This window comes from Pseudorasbora parva, chromosome 18, assembly GCF_024679245.1.
Source record: "Pseudorasbora parva isolate DD20220531a chromosome 18, ASM2467924v1, whole genome shotgun sequence".
In the NCBI taxonomy this organism is placed as follows: Eukaryota; Metazoa; Chordata; class Actinopteri; order Cypriniformes; family Gobionidae; genus Pseudorasbora; species Pseudorasbora parva.
The window spans coordinates 22,154,375-22,178,478 of record NC_090189.1 but is presented as its reverse complement, the minus strand read 5'-3'; the positions used below and the strand labels follow the sequence as shown (position 1 = coordinate 22,178,478).

General features: G+C 38.8%; 1 protein-coding gene across 4 annotated transcripts in view; it reads right to left on the bottom strand.

The window, feature by feature from the left end:
• cadm1a (cell adhesion molecule 1a) overlaps nt 1–24,104 on the bottom strand; it is a 323,756-nt gene that overhangs the window by 9,722 nt on the left and 289,930 nt on the right. For 2 of the 4 annotated variants that reach the window (XM_067423006.1, XM_067423008.1), the window contains one exon: nt 15,036–15,068. The exons of the other annotated variants lie outside the window; for them this stretch is intronic. In XM_067423006.1, coding sequence (XP_067279107.1) covers nt 15,036–15,068 — 33 coding nt within the window. The remainder of the gene's footprint in view (nt 1–15,035; nt 15,069–24,104) is intronic. 4 annotated transcript variants of the gene reach the window in all.

Sequence of the window (24,104 nt, the reverse complement as noted above, 5' to 3'; positions counted from 1 at the left end):
ACCTAAAACCTGAATATTTTCTCATTTTGCATGGGTGCACTCTAATCCAGTTACGTTAAGATGAAGTTATCACACTCAAACACGCAGGCCATTATGTAACTTTTCATTAGATTCCCTGTTTCTTGCCTCAATGTAGTTTACAGCTTTGGCTTGCAAATTGAAAAGAATATCTAATCTACTGCCTCAGCCTCCATGGTTGGTGAGTAACTAACTAAAAGTAATGACACTACTAGCTGAGCTTCTTAAAAAACACTGTTGCTCTTACAGTAACATGCCACTTGGCAAGTTGAAAAAATGAAACACTATTATATATTGTTATATAACTAAAACATCCTTATAAAATTATATAATTCTGAAATTATACAAGTTATACATGTATGTTTATAGGTATATACAAAAAAATGAGTGTTAATTTTCTGCCTGGACATTATCTGTACTGTTAACTGTACTGACATTTCCTTTAACCTTGAAACACAATATAAGGGAATGCTTAATTCAAAATAAGTGTAAAGCACCTGTTAAAAAAACCCTCCATATTATCACAGTATTTTGTGCCCTATTTTTCAGACTGTTCTATAAAAATATATTTCAATGTAGTTAGCTGTTACTACTTTATTTATATATATATGTAAAAAACATACAATATGAATAAAAAATATATGTAAAAATATGTTTATGTCAAATTTAATGGCTTCAGTGGAATGAATGTACACCTGTTCATTCACCTGTTCATATAATTAAAAATTATTTATAAATAAAATGAAAAAAAGTATATATATATGTGTATATACAATAACCAACAATATATATATATATATATATATATATATATATATATATATATATATATATATATATATATATATATATATATATATATATATATATATATATATATATATATATTGTTGGTTATTGTGACAAGCATGGCAGATGAGACCTGTTTCTCACGGTCCCTCTGCCTCGACTGTTTGCAACATATATATATATATATATATATATATATATATATATATATATATATATATATATATATATATATATATATATATATATATATATATATATATATATATATATATATATATATGGATGTGTCTGCGCTCCATGGATCAGACTTGTTTATTCAGCACATCCCACAGATGCTGAATTTGATTGAGATCTGGGGAATTTGGAGGCAAAGTCAACACCTCAAACTTGTTGTGTTCCTCAAACCATTCCTAAACCATTTTTGCTTTGTGTAAGGGCGCATTATCCTGCTGAAAGAGGCCACGGCCACCAGGGAATACTGTTTCCATGAAAGGGTGTACGTGGTCTGCAACAAAGCTTAGGTAGGTGGTACATGTCAAAGTAACATGTCAAGGACACACGGTTTAACAGCAGAGTATTGCCCAAAGCATCACATGACCTCTGCCGGCTTGCCTTCTTCCCTTAGTGCATCCTGGTGCCATGTGTTCCCCTGGTAAGCAGCGCACACACAGAGGCAATCCACGAGATGTAACACAAAACCTAATTAATCAGACCGGGCCAGCTTTTTCCATTGCTCTGTAGTCTAGTTCTGACGCTCACGTGCCCACTATTGCCTCTTTTGACAGTGGACAGGGGTCAGCATACACAACAAACTGCAATGCACTGTATCTGACACCTTTCTATCAGCATTAACCTCTTGAGCAATTTGAGCTACAGTATAGCTCGTCTGATTGTTTGGACTGCTCTGGCCAGCCTTCAATCCCTACGTGCATTAGTGAGCCGTGGCTGCCCATGACCCTGTCGTCGGTTCACCACTGTTCCTTCCTTGGACCACATTTGAAAGATACTGACCTCTGGAGGCTGGGAACAGCCCACAAGATCTGCAGTTTTGGAGATGCTCTGACCCAATCATCTAGCCATCACAATTTGGCCCTTGTCAACTTGCTCAAATCCTTATGCTTGTCCATTTTTCTAATATATCCACTTTGAGGACAAAATTTTCATTTGCTGCCTAGTATATCCCCCACCCACTAACAAGTGCCATGATAAAGAGATAATCAGTGTTGTTCACTTCACCTGTCAGTGTTCATAACATTATGCCTGATTGGTATATATTCATAATGACAAATATTTGCCTACCTGGTCCCACTTTATTTCATGTGGCTTAAACTATATACTAAAATTTAAATTAATAATTTGATACAATGCACTTACATACATGTTTTTACATTATATACTCATGTTTAAAAAATGCCTGCATGTATCTATATCTATATACTGTTGACCCTTCACTTACCCCTTTAACCTACCCATACAACCAAACCCACCTCAGTAGCAGAAAAAGTGTTTTGCAATACTGTATGAACACAATAAGTACAAAGTACTTTTGATGTAAGAACATACCTTCATAGCAATTAGCTTCTTGTTGATATAATAAGTTATTTATAAATAATAATATTATAAAAACTTTGTTAATTATAAATATATATTTATAATAATATATATATAAAAATATGTTGCCCACCTTAAAGCAGTTAGCTACTTTTTGTTATTAGTTTAAATGTCTGCTACACGTTAACAAAGCAGCATTATTATAGCTTATTCTACATCCTCTAATTCATCCTCAAATCATTTAAAAAAATGACAACTGTGGGATTGATTCAGTTGCAGTGTTTCAAAGTAAAGCCACTGGGCGGAAAATACAAATCAAAGAATACTGATGTAACAGGCATGCCTAACATCCTTCCATCACTGCTTAGCCCTGTTTCACACAGCAGAACCAAAACTCAAAGCTGACATTTAATTCTGGTGTTCAAAGTCTAAATGAAGACAAAAGGTGGAGGAAAGAGAATGAGAGCAAATAAAGCTCTGCATGACGCCAGGACCTTGAGTTATGAGCGAAATACCACAGCGAAAGCAATCTGGACTGAAGGAGGACAGGACGTGTCTCTGAGGGGTTTGAGGTGAGGACCCTAAGGGCCGAAGCACCGCAACACATCTCTTCCTCCAGAAGTCATGCTTACTGGTTTGAAGAAATCTCCCAAGACAATAAGTGTGATAGCTGGATTGACTTCAGAGGGTCATCTGTCCCATCAACACCACTGTGGAAGATTCTCAGTCAAAAACAAAGGTATTGGATGAGTCTGTGGGCACTAGGGCACAAGTAACGTCGTCTCTTGTGTGGACACCCAGATACTATACCAGCAGTTATTGATTCCTCTCCTTTTGTCTCCATCAGTGTTGACATTTTCAAGAGTAGAAGACTTTTTAAAGAATGGCCCAAAATAAGTCTCTTTTGTGTCCTCACGCTATCATTTTATCATCTCCTCCTTTTCAAACCAGTACAAGTTCATCTTTTGAGAGAAGACAGGAATGACAACAATCATTGACAAGAAAAGACAGTAGACCTGGGGTTTCGATTCTTTTGGCCATGACAAAAGGTTCGAAGTGCACAACTCATATTCAGAATGTTCAAAGGCAGCTGGAGAACGCCAGACGCTGCCGGTTTACGTCTTACTGTTCTTAGCACAGGTGCGAGGAGGAGATATGCTGCCGTTTTCATGTGTTGAGCCGGTGGCTACACTTGATCTTGCACTCATAGTCAATTACCTCACTTCCTCAGGAAAAAGCTTCTGTTGTTTTATCATCTTGGACTCAGGCGGTCATTGCCCACTTCTATTAACTTTCTCAAAAGAAGCCCAAACAGCAACAGATACTGTGATTTGAAATGAACTTTGCTGTGGCGCACTGGCTATCCACATGTCAACATTTATTTATTGTAATTTATCCTCATTTCATTTTAGCTTTGCATCACAGGAAAAAATACTATTTTTAAATACATTCAAATAGAAAATAGTTATTTTAAATTGTAATGAAATTTCACAATGTTGCTGTTTTTATAGTATTTTTGATCAAATAAATGCAGCCTTGGTCAGCATAAGCAATTTTTGTCTCAGAAATATTATATTACATAATTCATTTTTAGAGAACCTTTTGATCACACGATTGTCTAACTTCATGGTCTTATTATGCCTTTCTCTATAACTATCATGCACTGAACTGTACAATCACAGGTACAATTAAAGTCTCACAATTTGGTCAGTAATCCAAATATCATCAAAAATATTAACTTGATAATCAAACATCTTCAATGAATGACCTGCAAGATGATTTGGCAGATTTTATCACTAATGGCTATGCAAAAGGACAGTTGTTGCTCTCTGTGTGTTATCCTTCATGTTTTAATAAAGTTTAATAAAGCACTCTATTCAGAAATCTCATTAAATTCAACCAGATTTTACTCACTCACAAAACGTCCACATCAAAATGTCCCTTTTGGGAGAAACACAAGAAGTGAGGCAATATTCAATAAGCTTCCAATCACTGAAATGTACTGACAGACAAAAAAACGAACACCCAAAATCTTGCCTCAAATCAGATGGAAGCGTTATAAAAAAAGGCAGTTACTCTGCATCAGGCTTATATGTTTTGACTTTGAAAAGGAAGGAACGTCTGTGGCAATTTTCTTAATTCTTTTCTCTCCATACGCCATTTCCATGACGGATGGAAATGTTTCCTCTCTCTACATGGGGAGATAAAATACTGCACTTCACTGCATTTTACTTTTACTTTCAAATATTGCTTTTAGACTAAGTGATAGGTAAATTAAATATGTGCTAGATTGAATGGTGGCTTTCAAAAAAAATTATAATGTGACAACAGCGAACAGTGTGCAAGGTGGTTGTTGACGGACTACCCAAGCTGCCTTGTATTAATGCATTTTCTCTCTGTACTGAGACAATGAAATCTCAGAAGGGTCACCCCATCCACGAACAAACAGAACCCATCGCACTCACTCAAGCGCAATCGATTTGACAAGGAGGGAAAGTCTACCCTCTGGGCAATGAAAGTGTCTCATTTCAAAGGATGTGTTGATTTCAAAGACAGCAGATCTTCTAATTAGATCCTCTAATCTTGTAATTAAGCACAAGTGATTGTCATGGTGAAAGTGCGAGCAGATTGCAATGAAATGACTCTGCTCTTGGGCCTGTGGTCAGATGGATCACAGATGTGTTATTGCAAACCCTGTCTGTATTTACCTGTTCCTTGAGCCCAGCAGCAGCAGTCCTGTGCTGTAATGGAAATGTAATTAAAAATCTCATTGACCCCCTGTTTTGCCATCACCCTGATCGGAGGCTTATGTACAATGCTCAATTTTGCTATAGCTAATGCACATGCACTGGTCTCGCACGATAAAATTGGATTTACCTGGAGGTATTTTAGCATTTCTGCAAACAGGATGTTTCTTCGTGCTTTAAGGCAATGGATATCGGCAAATCAAAGAAGATGCTTTCTATTTGGCAAACATAAAAGTCTCTAGTCATAGTCCAGCTGAATCCACAGTAATGTTTGAATGAAAGAAAAAAAAAAATCAATCATGTTGCTAGAGACAAAATGAAGTCAAAGTCATGAACAGAAAGATTTAATCTCCCTCTCTCTCACATAAACTTTTTGTTTCCTTCTGCATGGCCTGCATGGAGACGCTTGAGATAAAGGGTGTCTCGAGTTCCTTCAGACAAATCATTATGATTAGCGATTACACTCAAGCGTGGCCTATTGTTGATGACAAACACCGGTTATATTCAATTCAATTTCCATTCAATTTCCTCTGCTAAAATCTCCGGGGCCATTCCGAAAGGTTTCCACTTAAACGCATTAATGTAATTATTTCAAAATAAACTTCATGATGGCAACAGTCTGAAGAGTCAAAAGCGTCATAGGTAGGAAACATCCCATGAGGAGTTGAGGAACATCTCCAGGTCACCCTCTCCTTTTCCACAGAGTCTGTTTATCATCCCCGCTTCTGCGGACACACCTCTTTGTCAGTTTCCGCCTCAAGCTCTGTCAGCCCTGACACATACGGCAGCCTCGGCAGATTTATAGTTACAGTATACAGAGGTGGACAGAACTGGGCCACGCGGGGTGTTCGGAGGCCGGACATGGAATGAGGGCAACCGTTACAAGCTGCTTAGATGGCACGGATTTTGAGCTTGACAGGTGAGCCCCAGGGCATACTCGTGGACGACAAACCAGGTCCTCTGGTTAAGAGATGCTTGATCATTTCAGTTCGTCCATGTTTTTGCCTCGGCTTCTCCTCGTCTGCCCTTCAAACATCAATAAATCCTCAGGCTGCTTTGGCTGCTTTTGTGGACTAACTCGCATTCACAACAATCCAGCATTATGCAAATCTGGGAACAACACATTTGACACAAGGGACTCGCGTTGTTCCATTCTGTGAGAAGCAGGGGAAGTGAAGTTTGTCAGAGCTAATCCAGGATAAGATGTCCCTTCCAGGGAACCGTACAAAGCCATGGGCGAGATGGGTGTATTCCTCAGATGCCGCTTCCCTCATTTCCCTCGAGCTTAGGGATCAGTGTTAATTCTTCCCCCTCAGTCGCCAGGAAACCGACAGAGCCAGACAGCCTCCGTTCGCCTCGGGCGGAGCGCAGGCGCAAACTTGACTCAACAGGCTGGGGTCATCCACAGAGTAGAGATCTGCCCTCTCGCTGACTTTATCAGAGCCGGTGAATAAATGGCTTTGAAATCCACAATGAGCCTTGCGACGGTAGGGAGAAAGCGTTGAATAAAATGTCATATGATGTCTTGTAAATGGGACGTATCTGGCAGAGCCCCCTGGAACCTCATTTTGTGTGGCTTCTAGCGAATTTCTGTTGCTTTGAGGGCTAATGGAGCGATGCTGTATCTCCAACGCAGCAGGTAAACCCCTTCCTGATGGTGTAAATGAAAACCTTTGGCTGGTTGACTGGAGGAAGCCTGCACAGGTGTCCATCTAATACAGTTCTCACATGAAAAGGGAAGTTTGCTTTAGCTTCAATGTATGGGCTGGAGAGAGAAAAGTTTCTCTGCGCTCAGCATGAGATTTCTGGCCGGCTATAGTTATATAGACAGCGGGGAGGAGATTATAGATGTTCAAACATTTATTTTTTCCTCAGCCAGCTGGATTACTAAGAGTAATGTTTTGTGTGATTAATTGATGCTCAAGGACACTTAATTGCTAGATAAAAGAGGTAGGATGGACAAAATAGTTTCACTTAATAATAGTGCTTAATAATAATGGTAATGCACCTTTTTGCAAACAATTTTTGCAGGCAACTCTTGGAAGGGAAAAGTGGAAAACACAGCCTTTAAATAATGAGCAAATGTGTTATGGTCATGGCTTATAAATGTAAATATAATTAAATGTAAAATTATATATACACAGAACCGGTCAAAAGTTTGAAAAGTTACTATTTTTAATGTTTTTGAAAGAAGTCTCTTATGTTCATTAAGAATATGCAAAAATTCAGAAAGAACAGTAATATTGTGAAATATTAGGACTATAAATCTTTTGCAACAACATACACTACTGTTTAAAAGTTTGAAATTAATACTTTTATTCAGCAAGGGTGTGTTCAATTGATAAAATGATATTAAAGATTTATATTGTTAGTTTACATTTTGATTTTAAATAAATGCTGTTCTTTTTTAACTCTTTAACATTTGATAAAAAATCAGCATATTAGAATGATTTTTGAAGTGTCATGTGACACTGATGACTTCATCAGTAATGGCTGATGAAAATTCAGCTTTGCATCACAGAAATAAATTTGACCGTTGCAATATTTAATTATACACTGATCAGGCATAACATTATGACATCAATGAACATTATGAGGTGAGGTGAACAACACTGGTTATCTCTTCATGACAGCACCTGCTAGTGGGTGGGATTTATTAGGCAGCAAGAGAATATTTTGGCCTCAAAGTTGATGCGATAGAAGCACAGAAAGAAGGAAAAATGGGCAAGTGTACGGATTTGAACGAATTTGACAAGGGCCAATTGTGATCTACAAAACTGCAGCTCTTGTGGGGTGTTCCTGGTCTGCAGTGATCAGTATCTTTCAAAAGTGGTCCAAGGAAGGAACAGTGGTGAACCGGTGACAGAGTCATGGGCGGCCAAGGCTCATTGACGCACGTGGGGAGCGAAGGCTGCCCGTGTAGGCCGATCAAACAGATGAGCTAATGCAGCTCATTTTTAAAGAGCGCATTGTTAAAGAAGCCAATGTGATAATTAATTCCTCTTCCCATCCATTACATAGAGAGTTTGTGGTACTTCCATCAGGTCGTAGATATAGAGCAATAGGATTGAGAACGAAGAGATTTAAACACTCATTCATACCAACTGCCATTTCTATGTTAAATCAATTGTAATTGTAATGATGTGTGTGATTGTATAAATTATGTGTTTGGACACTTGTGCAAATTAAATTTCCTGAACGGATGAATAATAAACTGAACTGAATTGAATTGAACTGAGCTTATATTGTTCAAGAAGGTAATGCTGGTTCTGATAGAAAGGTGTCAGAATACAAAGTGCATGGTAATTTGTTGCGTATGGGGCTGAATAACCACAGACCAGTCAGAGAGCCCATGCTGACATGTGAGCATCAGAACCAATTGGGTCAAAAAAACAACATTGGACCCAATTGACTTTCATTATATGATCAAACAAAGATTTTTTCATATTTTCATAATGTTATGCCTGATTAGTGTAAATATAAATATATACATACATACATTTTTTTGTGTGTTGAGGCTGGTGAAAATGTTGGCAGGTCAAGTAGAAAAATTCATTATTGTTGAACCCTGCTGCATAAATGAGGAATGTTATTTCCAATTAGGCTGGAGAGTACTGTGTCAGTCTGTGTCTGCTGGGAGATCGAAGCTTCATCAGACCCATGGTATTTCTTCCATCCAGATCAGCCCATGTGAGCTGTCCCTATGTTCCCATTTACAAGTCAGCGGAGAAAAGTGCAGAGTGGAGAAAGATGTGCATTTGCTATCCGAAACCCTCTGCTTCTGTTAATGCTGTGCTACACTTAGTCTAATTACTGCAGCATATGCACGTCACCTGTGAGGCCCCTGCAGGCAGTCCTGAAGGCGCCTCGGAGCCCTGCCTCAGCCATTCACACGCCAGCATTACTCCAAACCCTGCTCATCAGAAACACTACACAACGCAGCAAAGCACCACTGACAGCCATACATCACTCGCTCAAACCAAGCAAGTGTGGCTGCGAGAGGAAAGATATGAGAGAAAAAGGGAGTAAAAGGCAGACTCAGAGAAAGTCTGAAAAGAGGCGACCCTTGAAGCTGCAGAAGAACCCGTTCCTGTTGATTGATGAAAGCCCTGGCCGTGATGGCATCCAAATGTGACAATTCGGGGACATTAAAGGCGCCAACTCTTCTGCTTCACCTGCTTCAGTCCAGCTGGGAACAAAGTGGTCATTATCCCACTGCATTCTGCTACGGCGCTCCCTGTGGTTTAGAATCTGCTCAATTATCTTCTCCTCCTGGGCTAAGGCTGACAGGCATGTTGGCAGGTGTGTCCTTTCCATCCCGTTCACCTCTTGACTACTGGAGGATTAGAGAGTGAGGGGGGCATCGACTAAAGCTACGGCTCCAGAGTTGATAACGGCCCTGCCCTTTCTTACCCTGCGAACAGATGAGCGAAGAACGAGCAAATGTTTGTCTTTGGAGATGGCGCAAGGAGACCAGGCCTCAGATGATCACTACATATAACCCGTCTGCCAGAGCTTCATCAATAAATATAATCAAACATTTTGCATTTGACACAGGGGGGTGAAAATAAACACTCAAAACCACTAAAGGTCTGAATACATATTTTGTATAAGCCAAAAAGTATCAAAAATATTTAATAACTGGACTGAATATCAGACTGACTGTGATTCATAAAGTTAAAGATGTAAAAGGGATAGTTTACCCGAAAATGAAAATGATTTCATCATTTCCTCCCCCTTAAGTCGTTCCAAACTTCTTCTGTGGAACATAAGATATTCAAAAGAGGGTTTCAACTTCTATTTTTGTCCATAGAGTGAAAGCCAATTGAGTCAAAAACAGCATTGGACCCCACTAACTTTCATTGTATGGGTAAAAAGTCAAAAAGTTTATATATATATATATATATATATATATATATATATATACACACACACACACACATTTCGCAAGGGAAAGAAATTCATACAAATGGAAGACATGAGGGTGAATAAATGATAGAATTTTCATTTTTAGATGAACTAACCCCTTTAATATCGAGTACATGGCATTTTAGAAATATGGGTCTATTTTTGATCCACTAATGAAAAGAGTCGAAGCTGAAGCAGGATTAACAACTACATGTTGCTCAACATCACAGACAGGAAAGAGCAGAGTGATACAAAGTGAAACATTCAAGTGGATTCATCAAAAAACCTCTCGCCCAATCAACTTAGGGGACAAGAACTAAAGAGAATTAATTGCAAAGGCAATTGGTAGATGCACATTCTCATTTCCATGTACATCCTCTCAAATTCAGAAATGTTCTTGTGTGCTGTCTTTTCTTATGCATGAAGGGAATTCAGATCAGAGTGTTTGAAAACAAGACATTAAGTAACACCGGATTTACTATGCCACAACGGTCAGGGGAATCGTCATGGCGACTGCTTTGAGAGGATGAGGGAGAGGCAGTTAACATTGGCATATAAAACAGCTTCACATCAGAGGTGGCTAAGTTCATGTCAAACAGCGGCTTAGATTTACCGGTGAGAGAGTGAGGGAGAGATAGGCTTAAATAAGCCCTTGCTTAATTTTGGCACCATGTGTGACACTCACAGATTTTCATTCATCCTTTTCTAAAGCCTGCTATTTATTTTACAGGCTTTGTTTCACAAAAGACATTCTCTTTAGCATTCATAGGACAAAAATGTAGATTTAATTCATTTCTGCCATTATGAAAAGTGTGACAGAGGTGTGGCCACAGCAACAGAAAAATGAAAGCCATTATTACATCCCTACTGAAAAGACCCGCTCCTTTATGAAAAGGCAGACTCAGTCATATTGAGAACGAGGAATGAAAAGTTTTACTTTTATAAGTGCGAGCAAATAGTCCTGCAAAACTGGTTGGCCAAAATGGAGCGATTTTCCATTTGTCGCAATCACGGGCAAACAAAGCGGTTATTTTACACCTGGTTTCTTACAGGCGCTTTGCCGCATTGTTACTTAAAGCACATCATCAAAAGATGCCATCGTCATGTTTACCGAGCCCAGCCTCAAACATGTTGTGTGGTGCGACACCGAACAAAGGATGATGAAATGACAAGAAGAAGTGAAGTGTGTTCAATCATCCTCCTTGGAAATGAACAGGAATGAGGAGTACGCCTGGATGGAGCGATACAGAGAGAGAGAGAAGAGAAAGAGAAAGCCAGATGGAGGACCTACTGAATGGGCTTCTCACTAGCTGAATTCACTGCAGATCATGAATGCAAGGTGTGGGTTGAGAGTGGGGTGGGGGGATCTACATATATTGCTTTGGAAACAGTGACATGATGGCAATAAATCAGCTCGAGGAGAGGCAGGCAGAAGAGAGCGTGACCATACATCCAATGGGTCAGGTGAAGTGAGGTGTGATTAATACGAGGGTGCCAGTGTGTGATGATACAGTAAGAGTTTGACAGGGTTGCTGACACGCTGATAAGAATTTGATCTATCTGACCCTGCCAGCCATGTTTCTTCTAGTCTGCAGTATAATTCATATTCAACCACAACACACAGCATGTCCTGCTCAAGAAAACATGTAATGGATGAAACAACATGTGTAACTTCCGTACTGACACACATTTCAAGGAAAACTTATTTAAGTAATATTGTGTTGGTCCCCATTTTGCTGCCAAAACATCCCTGACCCATTGAGGCATGGACTCCACTAGACCCCTGAAGGTGTACTGTGGTATCTGGCACTAAGATGTTAGCAGCAGTTCCTTTAAGTCCTATAAATTGCAGGGGGGGGGGGGGGGGGCTCCATGGATCGGATTTGTTTGACCAACACATCCCACAGATGATCGATTGGATTGAGAACTGCGGAATTTGGAGGCCAAGTCAACACCTCAAACATGTTGTTCTGCTCCTCAAACCATTCCTAAACCATTTTTGACAGCTGCTTTGTGGCAGGGCATATTATCCTGCTGAAAGAGGCCACAGCCACCAGGGAATACAGTTTTCATGAAAGGCTGTAACAATGGCTTGGTAGGTGGTACATGTCGATGTAACATCCACATGGATGGCAGGACACAAGGTTTCCCAGCAGAACATTGCCCAAAGCATCACATCACCTCCGCCGAGTTGCCTTCTTTCCATAGTGCATCCTGGTGCCATGTGTTCCCCTGGTAAGCAGCAGCACACACAACAAACTGTGATGCTCTGTGTATTCTGACACCTATTCTGTTTGATCGTATATTTTGACACCTATTCTGTACCGCACGTTCCAGCATTTGCTCCCCACGTGCATCAATGAGCCTTGACCACTGTTACCACTGTTCCTTCCTTGGACCACTTTTGATAAATACTGACCACTGTAGACAGGAACCCCCCGACGGTTTTGGAGATGCCCTGACCCAGTCACCTGAAGCCATCACAAATTGGCCGTTGTCAAACTTACTCAAATCCTTACATTTGCCCATTTCCAGCTTCTAACACATCAACTTTGAGGACAAAATGTTAACTTGCTGCCTAATATATCCCACCCACTAAATGGTGCCGTCATGAAGAGATAATCAAGTGTTTATTCACTTTGCCTGTCATAATGGTCATAATGTTATGCCTGATCATTTATAATTAACATATTTGATATATCAATTATTAAATTAACAGATTATTTATAATATTATCAATAAGTTCTGCTTATTATTTTATTTTTTTAGAAAATATAAAGACAAAACAGAACAAAATAATTTTTTGAAAAAAATGAATAAAAAGAAAATTAATAATGTGGTCAATATTGTATAACATAAATATATGTTATATCAATAAACATATGAATGCATGCATAAATATATTGTAAATATAATAATCACCAATAACAGGATAGCAGATTCTATACAACGTATAACTTGACTTTTAATATTCCTAAAATCTAGATGGTTCTGCTAATTTGTGCACAATAAGATTTTGGATGCTGTCTATCATAAGTTACAATAAACACATTTAGCTAAATTATTAGGTTGTGTCCAATTCCACGGAACATTTTGCACAACAGATCATTTTGAGACAATAAAATGTGGAATAAATGCATTAGAAATACACAAATAAGACGTGGTATTGCTGTAGCTTTCTGTTCTAGTAAGGAATCTTGCCCACTATGTCAGCCTCCTACCTCAACCTCTGCTGAAAACCCCACTTATTGCTTGAACAGCTTGTTGCTAGGCTACACCAGAGAGGGTAAAAAAGACTGTTATCAGAGAGAAGAGAAATCTCCTGAACAGTGAGAGTAGCACACCCAGGAAAATAAGATGGTAAACAGAGTATGTGCATCAGCTACAAAAGTGAACCAAATAAAACACACAAGGTGTGACAAGATGCAAATGAGAGGATCTTCTGAGGAGGAACAAGATGCTTTGCTCCGCTATCATGAGCTGCTTTCTGTACCAGACTAGACTAGATGTCTTTATTCTGAAAACAATGTGACTTAATTCTTGTGCAATGTGCTCATTTTATATGACAGGGTGCAGAATGCGGAAAACTAGCATCTTAACATTAGCAGAAACCAATATTTGCTACAGGTCAGGACAACTCAACAGTTGGATTAAAGATTGAAGGAGCATGCTTAACATTTTACAAACAAGGACATTTCCTGTCCATTTCGAAAATGAGTGAGCAGACAGGACGCATTGAGATGACCCTTTTCACTGTACCGCAACAGCATAAAAAGCTAGACTAAAGAAAAAGCCCGTCACACCTGGACGACACAAAGATAAGAGTCACTACATTTAAAAGCAATTTGTTTCATGAGACAAAGCCCCCTGGGTTCACCTTGTCTTCTCTTACCTTTTGTAGGATCAAAAACTGCTTTGGATTATTGGAAAGCGTACAGTGATTCAGTTATACATCACTGCCAGGCTGATATAACTGTACAAGGTTAACACTGGCCTTGTGACATGGTATTTAGAAATGCAGTGAACTGTACAAAAGCTCAATTATAGCTCTTCTACACAGTCAAGCCTGACCACATTCTGTAGGCATGTCCAAATTATGCACATGCAAAAGAATAGCCCTAACCTTTATATGTTCTGCCACTTGTATTTGGTTTAACCTTTTCTATATGGAAAGTTGCGGATAGATGTAAACAAACGGCGATACCCCCAAATCGAGCCGTTCGCGAGTTGGCCGGGGGTGCAGAAAAGTGTCAATTTTGAGGTGTGATCCGGTGCGACACGCAACATGACGGCTAATTAAATAATTAGAGGGTGTTTCACAAGGCACAGGTGACATAATTACACAGTATCACGAAAAGCCTTTCTACTAAATCTAACACATTTACACAAGCATCTGCCACTGCAAACTGAGCGCGAGGATAAAGGGCTTAATGAATTGAGAAAGCGCTTTCGGGGTATATCGTAAAACACAATAAAGCCCATGAGCTATGCAAATGGTCCCCGCTCTGTGATTTGTGTGCGGAGCTGGCGCACCAAGGTGGAGTACAATGCCATCTGCGTCATGTAGAGAAAAGGCTCTCCGTTCATTTCTCAGAGACTCAATAACAGCCATTTGGACGTCATTTAAATTCATGAAAAATGATTGCGGGCGGATTACGAGTGTCTGTTGGGAGCTGTGTGAGGACTTGAAAAGGTGAGAAGTCAAAAATGCCAACAAGGACTCGAGAAGGGCTCATGCAGAAGAGATGAATGCGCGGCGTGGACTGGAAATACACGGCGAATGCTCTGATTAAAACTCCCGAAGGAGCGCCGCGACGAACAGGTGGGTCTTCGCGGGTGAATGGCAATAGGGATAAAGGATGTGACATACGGACGGACAGACAGACACATACACAGCAAATCCACATTAGTTTCATTCCCAAATCCCGTGCATGTCTCCGTTACGTGCCGTACTGTACTCAGCTGGCATGCAGAAAATGCCATGCTGTGCTGGCAGAAGAAAGAGGGAGAGGTACCAACCGTGAGCTGCGGCTTCAGTGCTGGGCGCAGCGTCTGAGCACACGAGGAGAGGAGGTGCAGTGGAGGAAGGAGGAGGGAAACAGGAGGAACAGCATGCAAAAAAAGGAGAAATGGGGGAAAAAACAAATGGAACTGATAAGCAAGCATATACACACACAATTACAACAATGACCAACACTTTGAAACAAGCTCACAAGAAAATGGCAAGAGGACAAAATCAAATGTTTAGCACATCAAAACAAATAAGGCATTTTAACCCACGGCTAAGACTAGGAGTGTCAAAAGCAGCGGTACTTTGGTACAAAGCATCCCACAGAATCCAATCCACCTTCCTCAACATAGACATTACACTAGCAGATTTCTATGGCTACTTCTATGGCTATTTTTAATCGTAAAAATGGATAGTTCACTCATAAATGTATATTAAAATGTATTCACCTTCATGTCATTCCTGTTCATGTCAACTATTTCATTTTCATGAAAAAAAAAACCCACATAGTGTACCATTTCTAATCAAACACCAATAAATGATAGCAAACATGTCATTTTTGGGTTAACTATCCCTTTAACGTCTTTTAAATTCCACATCAACACATTTCACTTTATATTCCCAAATCTAATTGGTCATATTATTCCAATTTCAATCATGTTTGTTTTCAGTTTTCAGCTTAGCCAATTTGTGATTAAGTGATTAAGAAGCGTGTTCAATTCTCTATTTCTATTTTGCCGTTGAAGAAAGGGAATATGATTTTGCAGGGAGATGTGTAAAAATATCAGCTCTCAAAAATCATAAAATATCTAAACTGGACACGCTTGAATCAGTGTGCTGCATTGTAAACATAGATCATTTTCGAATGGTGCAGACAATCACTATAGAACCCTAAATCAATATAGCGGGGCTGCAGAACTCTCAATAAATAATAACTACATAAAATGACTTTTTTATATGCTTGCCTTCCCTGCAGACCCAGCTGTTGAGTTAAAAAGTAGAGTGTGGGAAATTCAAATCACATGGACTGCCACAAACACTATTATATATGACATATGGATATGATGCAGAATAATATATGAATGCCCACTGAACGCCTTTACAACTATTGTATGTAATTAGTCATTAAATTGCATCAAAATACCACAGACTTTTTTGAAATGTTGATAAGTCAGCGCAAACCTGCATTACTGCTCCAGGTAATTCCTCTGATATAACAGAGGAATTCTGACTGCCTTTCTGCTTTGAGCTGATGAAATGCCTCGACTGAAATATGGAAGCGAGTGCATAACATGAGCAATGTGAGCCCTTATCCTGGTGCATTACCTTAGGGCAGAGAGCACTTCAAACACACCAGGAGAGCCGTGATGCAGAGGTGCTCGTTATGGGAAGAAACATTAGAGATGTCAATCACCGTTAAGGCAACACAAACTTTGCCCTTAAAGCATAACTTGGTGTTTCTCGGCTCGATTAGATAGGATCTAGTACTAATCCAGTTGTTGGCTTTGATGATTCAGGTTCATTTGAGTATTCCTCAATATTTATCAGAGATAGATGTGGATAGAAGTGGCGCAGAGGGTGCCCAGAATACCAAGGCATGCCACTGCAAAGGTAGATGAGTGATGCACGTTCACAGGATCAGATGGTGAAGATCTAGAGCACTACAAAGAATCTAGCTGCTTTTGGATGGAGAGGTTTTTTAGAATAAAACATGATTTACTGTATGAATGCTGAATTAACATTTTAGTTTTTACTTGTTTATTTATCCAATGTGACTTGCTGTGCACTTTTGACAGGGGAAGTTGGCCTGGAACAAACCAGGCCTTTAGAGTTTGTCCTTTTAAGTGTTTAAACTTGTGACCTTTGGTTTTCAAGATGAGCTCTTTTTTAGTAAAAAGTGCTCATAGAGTGGTAAACATTTACCAATCATTATTCTTATGTAAGGTGGAACGAAACATTTTTATCTGCCATATTTCTTGACTAAAAACTTAGATGACTGCAAATCAGAATCAAGGAAAATGCTTCTGTCATCTTTGTTAAGTGATTACAAGTGATACAATTAGTAAATTATATCATAATTTTGCATCTTCTAATATCAATAACATTTCTGAAATTAACACCAGCTAAACTAAAAAATTTAATTACAGTTTAAAACAGTATAAAAAATAAAATAAAACAATTAGTATATTGTTTCAGTCAACTATGAGGAGAAAGCTAATTTGAAAGATTACAAAAGATTAAACTTGCTGGACTCTCTCACACTCTAAATATTTTTATAATAATAATGATGACTATTATTATCATTATCACCATCAATATTATGCTTAATATTTAATGCTGTCTAATAGATTAATCCTGATTAATCACACACGCGCACATGCACACACACACACACACACACACACACACACACACACACACACACACACACACACACACACACACACACACACACACACACACACACACACACACACACACACACACACACACACAATTAATCGATTAGATAGCACCAATTATCAAGAATAATAATGATGATGATAATAATAAAAATTAATAATACAATTATTATTAATTGACTTTATAACAAATGTTATTAAATCGTGATTCATCGATTTAACAGCCCTTATTATTATTTATTCAATTATTATTATCTATATAATAAGCCACATTTGAAACTGATCAAATTAGTGTACATGAACACACCTGGCCAATTCTATTCAAACTCCAACCAAGCATGGCACATGAGTCCTGAAGAGTGAAGCCAAAGCGTTTCAATTGCCCCAGATGGCTGGAAGCAATATAGGTCATAAACCCCACCATCTCCATAAAATTAAATAGTTTGTAGTCAATAATGTGACAGCTTCTCTGAGTAAAGTAGTCACTGATGGGCCACTGGTCCTTTTTCTGGATCTTTGCAAGGAGATTGGAGCTTCAACTTTAATTTCTACATTTCCATAACTTTATTTCACACCGACATTATGAGTTGTTCTGAGTGTGGGCGGGACCTTGATATCACGGTTCCAGATCATGCTCATTACTGCGCAGACTCGGGCTACAAGTTCACTACTCCACATACTTCACTTATTACAATGTAAAACCTACATTGTAGTCTATTTTTTTTTTTTTTTTTTTTTTTTTTTCAGTCTATGTCCCTATCTCACAATTTTAAAAATAATCAAATTTTTCTATTCTTAAATTTGCTGCATTTATTTTGAGGAGGTTTGTGAAGGGCTCTCATGCTTTAGCCATGCTCTAATAATAGAAACCCTGTCATATAGCCAAGAACTAGCCAGAGATTGCTTTTCTAGCAACCCCTGCTGCTAGGCCTTAGGTAAAGAACCTTCAGGTAGTCAGGGACCCGTATCTGCACAGTGTGTTAGTGTTAGACCGCTCTTTAGGTCTCAACATATAAAACTCTCTCCATCATTAAAGTCGTTCATCTGGCACAAAAGCACAGCAAGGACTTTTATATAATCACTAAAGGAACTTCTCAGCATACCGCTGCCGATAGGTCCTTCAAAAGGGCTTCCACCTAGACTGGGTAAACCCAGCCTGATCTGTCAGCGATTTGATTTCGCCCTGCAGCTCAGGCTGGAAACCTGTACATTCTTTTATCCTGCTTCTGTCACACTTTTGTGGGAACCAATCACAGACTGGGTTATCCACCTGGCACGTTATTGTCAGGTTTAACACAATGAAGGATAGTGAAAGGATGGATCAATGCCTGCTGAACACGCCTCTTGTGGTCTGATTGGTTGAAGGACTATCAAATTGCGTAGAGAGCAAGCAGCAACCTCCTGCAGTTTCTGTTGAAGCCAATACGGAAGTGACTTAACTGCAATTCATTGACTGGGCACTAGGGACAGGCTCCAGAAGGGAGAGGAATCTCATTGAACTCCATGTTAAAATGTCCAATTTTACAGCCGACATGCAGATACAGCAGATTTACAGCTCTATATGGTTAATTTTGCCCTTCATGACAACTGTGAGGGGGTGAATTTTTTATAACTCATTCGTTTACATTATATAAAGCCTTAAAGTTCTGCATAATTAAGGGCGTGGCCACATTGAATGACACACGGATAGCCATATATCCACTGTCTGTTAGTCATCGCCAGAGAATTACGACACTCCCATAGACTTCCATAGGAACTGAGGAATGCGGAAGTAAAGCTTATCACGGAGCGATCAATAGTTCCAAACAGCCAATAGTTTCAGCGCTAAATGCCATTAATTTCAGTGTTTCTCAAGCACACTGGCTGGCAAATTGATGGAATTACTGCATATTTTGAGATTTTATGGCATTATTGACCTCTCAGGAATATTGATAGATGTATTTTATGAAGCAAGTTAGAGTTTATGTTTATTGTTATATATTAGATTGTTAGACGCTAACTGCAGTTAGATAACGTGAGTGGCACTGCTAAAACTACTATATCCAGGTGTTATCTGTCATATTTGAACATTTTTTTTTAGTCTCTGAGATCTATCTGTTGAATGTGTTTCTATGAAGCCGGCCCATTTAAGGAAGAACATATCTAGCGCCGCTAGATATGATCGAGTTGAATTAAATTGATTGCCCTGTTTTGTTTTGAAACACAATTTAAAGCTTCTTTCTTGAGTAAATTCTGTATATGCTAGCATTATTTATGTATATTCACCTGTTGTGTATGCTTTGAGAATCATAAAATAGCGTTAGGATGTTATCAACATTAAAATGATTAAAGAAATGAACACTAGCCAATGGTGGAAGAGGAACACTTTTTGGCTCATTAGCCATTTCTCTTCTCTTGAATGAATTTTAGCTATAGATGATCAAATCACTAATATAACACTATTTTTCGATCTATTTTTGTTACTTTATTTGTACCGAAGTGTTAAATATAGGCTAATTAACATCGCAAAGTCTAATGAGATCAAAAACATCTGACTAAAATTCACAAAAAATCTTTATTTAAATTGTGTCTTTGCTTTGTTTATGAGAGGATTTGTAGGTAGTGAGAAGATGACAAGATGTAAACTTGCACTAAAATTTATTCAGCGTTTTGAGACCATATAAAACTTGTTTTGATCGATACTGCCTCTCAGATTCTCATTCACGGTAAATTAAACATATGATTGGTTATTATTTTCAACAGAAATGCCTGTGATTGGCTACAAGACTCAACACTGTAAAATCATGATGTAGGCTACTCTGGTGACCCAAATAAAATAACCAGATCACTCAAGAAAAATATTAATGTTATCTCTTCTTTATTTCTCCCCAGAATAAAATGCTACTGTAAAGCCTAGTCGAAGTCGATGCACATATTGTGTTAATATTAGCCAGAAATTGTGGCAAATATAGTGAAACTACTTTCTATCCTGCTTAATCCCATTCAACTGGATTGATAGCACGGAGTTGTTTGGAGCTATTGGAGCTATCAAAGTGTCGCAACTCTCTTTTTCTATGGCTCTGGTCATCACGTCACCTCAGATCTGCCCACATCCCGCCTATTTTGCCCATTTTCTCTTATCCGGGCATGACGCGTGATGACGCTTCAAAACTGCTCTTCAGAATCCTATGGGTGACGTCACGGAAACTGCGTCCATTTTCTATGGTACAGAGTCATTTGAATTATGCTCATTGATTCTACACCTCTTTGTGCAGTAGAAAATACATAGTCGACTCCTCAGACCAATGTTTAATCTTAAAAGATTGAGCTTGGTCTGGTGGTAGCCAGACAAGCTTCCACCATCAAACTTGAATAACACTGCATTTACTCTAGCACAGCAAGCCTTTGTTTAAGTTTCCAGCCACTGTGCCGTTGGGCAGAGATATTTGAAACATTATCAAACATTAACTGTCAGCTCCTCTGAAAGGGGGCACTGAGTACTTGAGGCGAACAGTTCAAGGAAACAGTCCTGAGATGAAGCATGGGCCTACAAATACAACACAATCAAAATGAGCAATAATATCTTCAGGTTATTATTTGACATTAAGAGGGAAGTGGAAGGCTTCCATCACTCCTTGCATGCTGCGATTCCCATCAGGCAGATGGTTTGGATCATATTCTCGAGGAGAAGGGAGGAGACACACAGAGAACGCAGGAGGGACGTAAGGGAGCTGTACTCGTTATTTACTACTATCCAGGGACAGAAAAAAAATATGGGGGATCTGGTCCAAAATGAGTATTAGAATCTTCAAGCTGTCCTCCAACTCTCAATCATCAGAGGGCCTCTGGAAGCCTGCTAAGACCATTACTGGTCTAGGCAGAAGTCCGTCAATAAGTGTGCTGATGAGCAATGGCCTTCCCCCTCGTGCGGGGCCCTTTGTTGCAGTGTGGGTCACCCGAGGCAGTGTCCTTGCTTACATCAGCAGCTGATATCAGCAGAGATGACAATAGGCACACAGCTTCGTGGCTAATTGCGACAGCTTTGTGTGGCACAGGAGACGACAGCAAAACATGCGCCCGATGCCCAGGGGAAGGGCACAACTGCTGAATCTCAGCAGCACACAGCTCTTCATGGAAAATGTGAAGAAAAAAAATACTACATAACATAGTGTGATGAATCTATCGTGCAAAGAAGGCTTAATTAAAGCTGTTTATGTAAACCTCTAAATACCCTTTAAAGTTGTAGGCTAAATCAATCTAAAAATACTATTAAAATGAAACAATACAAAATCAAATGCCAAATACAATTAAAATATGTATATATAAATATGTCTGAATAGCTATCCAATGTACCTATCTATGATGATAAGGAGATTTGGGACAACATGGGACAAAATCTTTCATTTTGGGGAGAACTATTCCTTTACATATCATTAGCAATCTTTCAAAACGTTCAAGTAAGAGACAGAAGGTGAAGTTTCATCTATTCATGAATATACCCATTCAGTTTACTTTGTCATCTGCTTCCCACAGGCAATTGTCAATTGTTTTCAAAGGCAATTGCGTCCAATGACACCTATCATGAGTTCTCAGCACAATGAATGGTCTGTATATTTACATTTTATATCCCATTAAACAAAATGAAGAATGAATGTGTTCTTGGTATAATCTGCAGCTAAATACATTAAGCACCTGTTTGAGAATGTGACTGGCAATAATGAGCAAATGCATAAGGTTTATTATTATTTTTCATTAAGAGTGTATTATTTATGTGTGTGAGTTTAGGGAGCCTGTGATGTCAGGCAGGTTCAGGCTTGGCTTGCTGAATATTCTCTGCCGTTCTACCATCCTATCTCCAGTTAACCATCATAGAATGTAATCATAGCTCCCATAACAATATACCTCTACATAAAAAAGACTTATTGGGAGCATTTCTGTGTTTGCATGACACTAAGTGCAATAAATTCTAGGGGATGGTCTCCCTGGGTTGTGTATCAAAGCACTGCAGTGGTTGTTTTCCCTGTGGTAATGCAATTGACCTTTAGTGAATTAGCCTTTTCTCTGCCAGCGAGCCATCTCTCTTTGTCTGGCTTGTATTCTGCGGCGGGAATCAGACAGGGAGAGAAATGGACTTCTATCTTATGTGCAAGTGCTTTTGCTGGGCAATTCATTTGTTCAATTCCAAAATCAGTTTACCAGATGGTGTTTATGCAATTTAAGCCCTGACAAAAGCACTTTTTTTCTCCTCCCTCTCCCCTCCCTCAGTTTTTTTGTTACTTGCTAAAATGAATAGGATGCCGACTTCATTTATGCTCTTTCATCAATTACAAAAAAAAAAGCCAAGAAAATTCTATTCACCAGTGTTTTATTAACAAGCATGCCATTAACGAGGCAACCATTGCTTTGACTTTGCCTATGCATTATTTTACAGAAATTGTGTTACCTTTTAAAAATATATTTTTAATTTCATATTGCGATTAGCTGTGCTTGCTAGGGCAATTATCACTAATACTATTGCTCACACTTATCTGAAATCATCATTAACAAACATTAGTTTCAATTGCTTATTACCTTGCATATTACTAGCATATTGGCTGTTTAGTAGCACATATTAATGCCTTATTCATGAACATACTCTACATCTTTTAATCCCCAAAACTTCACCTCTACAACAACAAACTTACTAATTATTAGCAGTAAATAGGAGTTAACTCAAGCACTAAGTCTTACTAAGTCGTAGTTAATATGTGTTCCCCAAACTAAAGTTTGTTTAATCTTGGGCCAGTGAGAAACCTAGGCATCAATTTTTACAAAGGCAAGGATGACTCAGATTTGTTTTCTAAAATGTTTAATCTAGTTACTAATTCTATAGTAATTAACTAAAGTATCATTAAGTAACACATTAGTACAAAGGTCAACTGCATTACCACTCTGTACATTGCATAATGCCAATGTCTGTGCTCAATCTAAAATAGAAAAAGTGGAAGAGATAGATTATAAAAGAAAAAGTGATGGAGAGAGTAGAGGATCTCTTTCTTACTGAGACTCTCACTCTTACTGAGCTCTGAAATTACAGATTTTGTGCTGTAATATATATGGGCTTGGCTACAAAAATAAACAACAGTCTGGGGAAAACGGGGACATATAAGGACATAACACCTACATCTTTCAGGCTTCCCTTTATACTGTGGCTCAGTAAGTCACAGATATATAAATGGACAGAAAGAGATGGAGCAAATGACAAGAAGGGAGAAATGAGAGAGATGGAGGAGAGATTGTGTTGTCAGCCAGAGAGAACGCGGCAGAGGAAGAAATGCCTCATCTTTGATCAAATTTGCAAAAGCTTTGTGGGAAATAAAAGAGCTCTCAGAAATATCGATAAACATCCATTTCTGAGCTGTGTTTAGCGGAGAAAAAAGGCAATACAAATAGAAATTAATGACATCTGTCCCCATTGCGTATGGTGGCAAGCAAGGCCTCTCCATTTAGCCATTTATTTTTCAGTGTAAATGGCAATTTAGTCATCTCTAAATGTCACCTCCTGAAGCTGTGGAGCACTTTAGCCTTGCGTTAGGGCTTTAATAGATTTTTTAAAAGTGCAGTATAGCCCATTCCATTTCTCTTATAGCCAGTTTATCAAAAATGTATTAAATTTCTAAGTGGCCTCCACCTCTGCAGACTGATAAATTCATGTGCTGT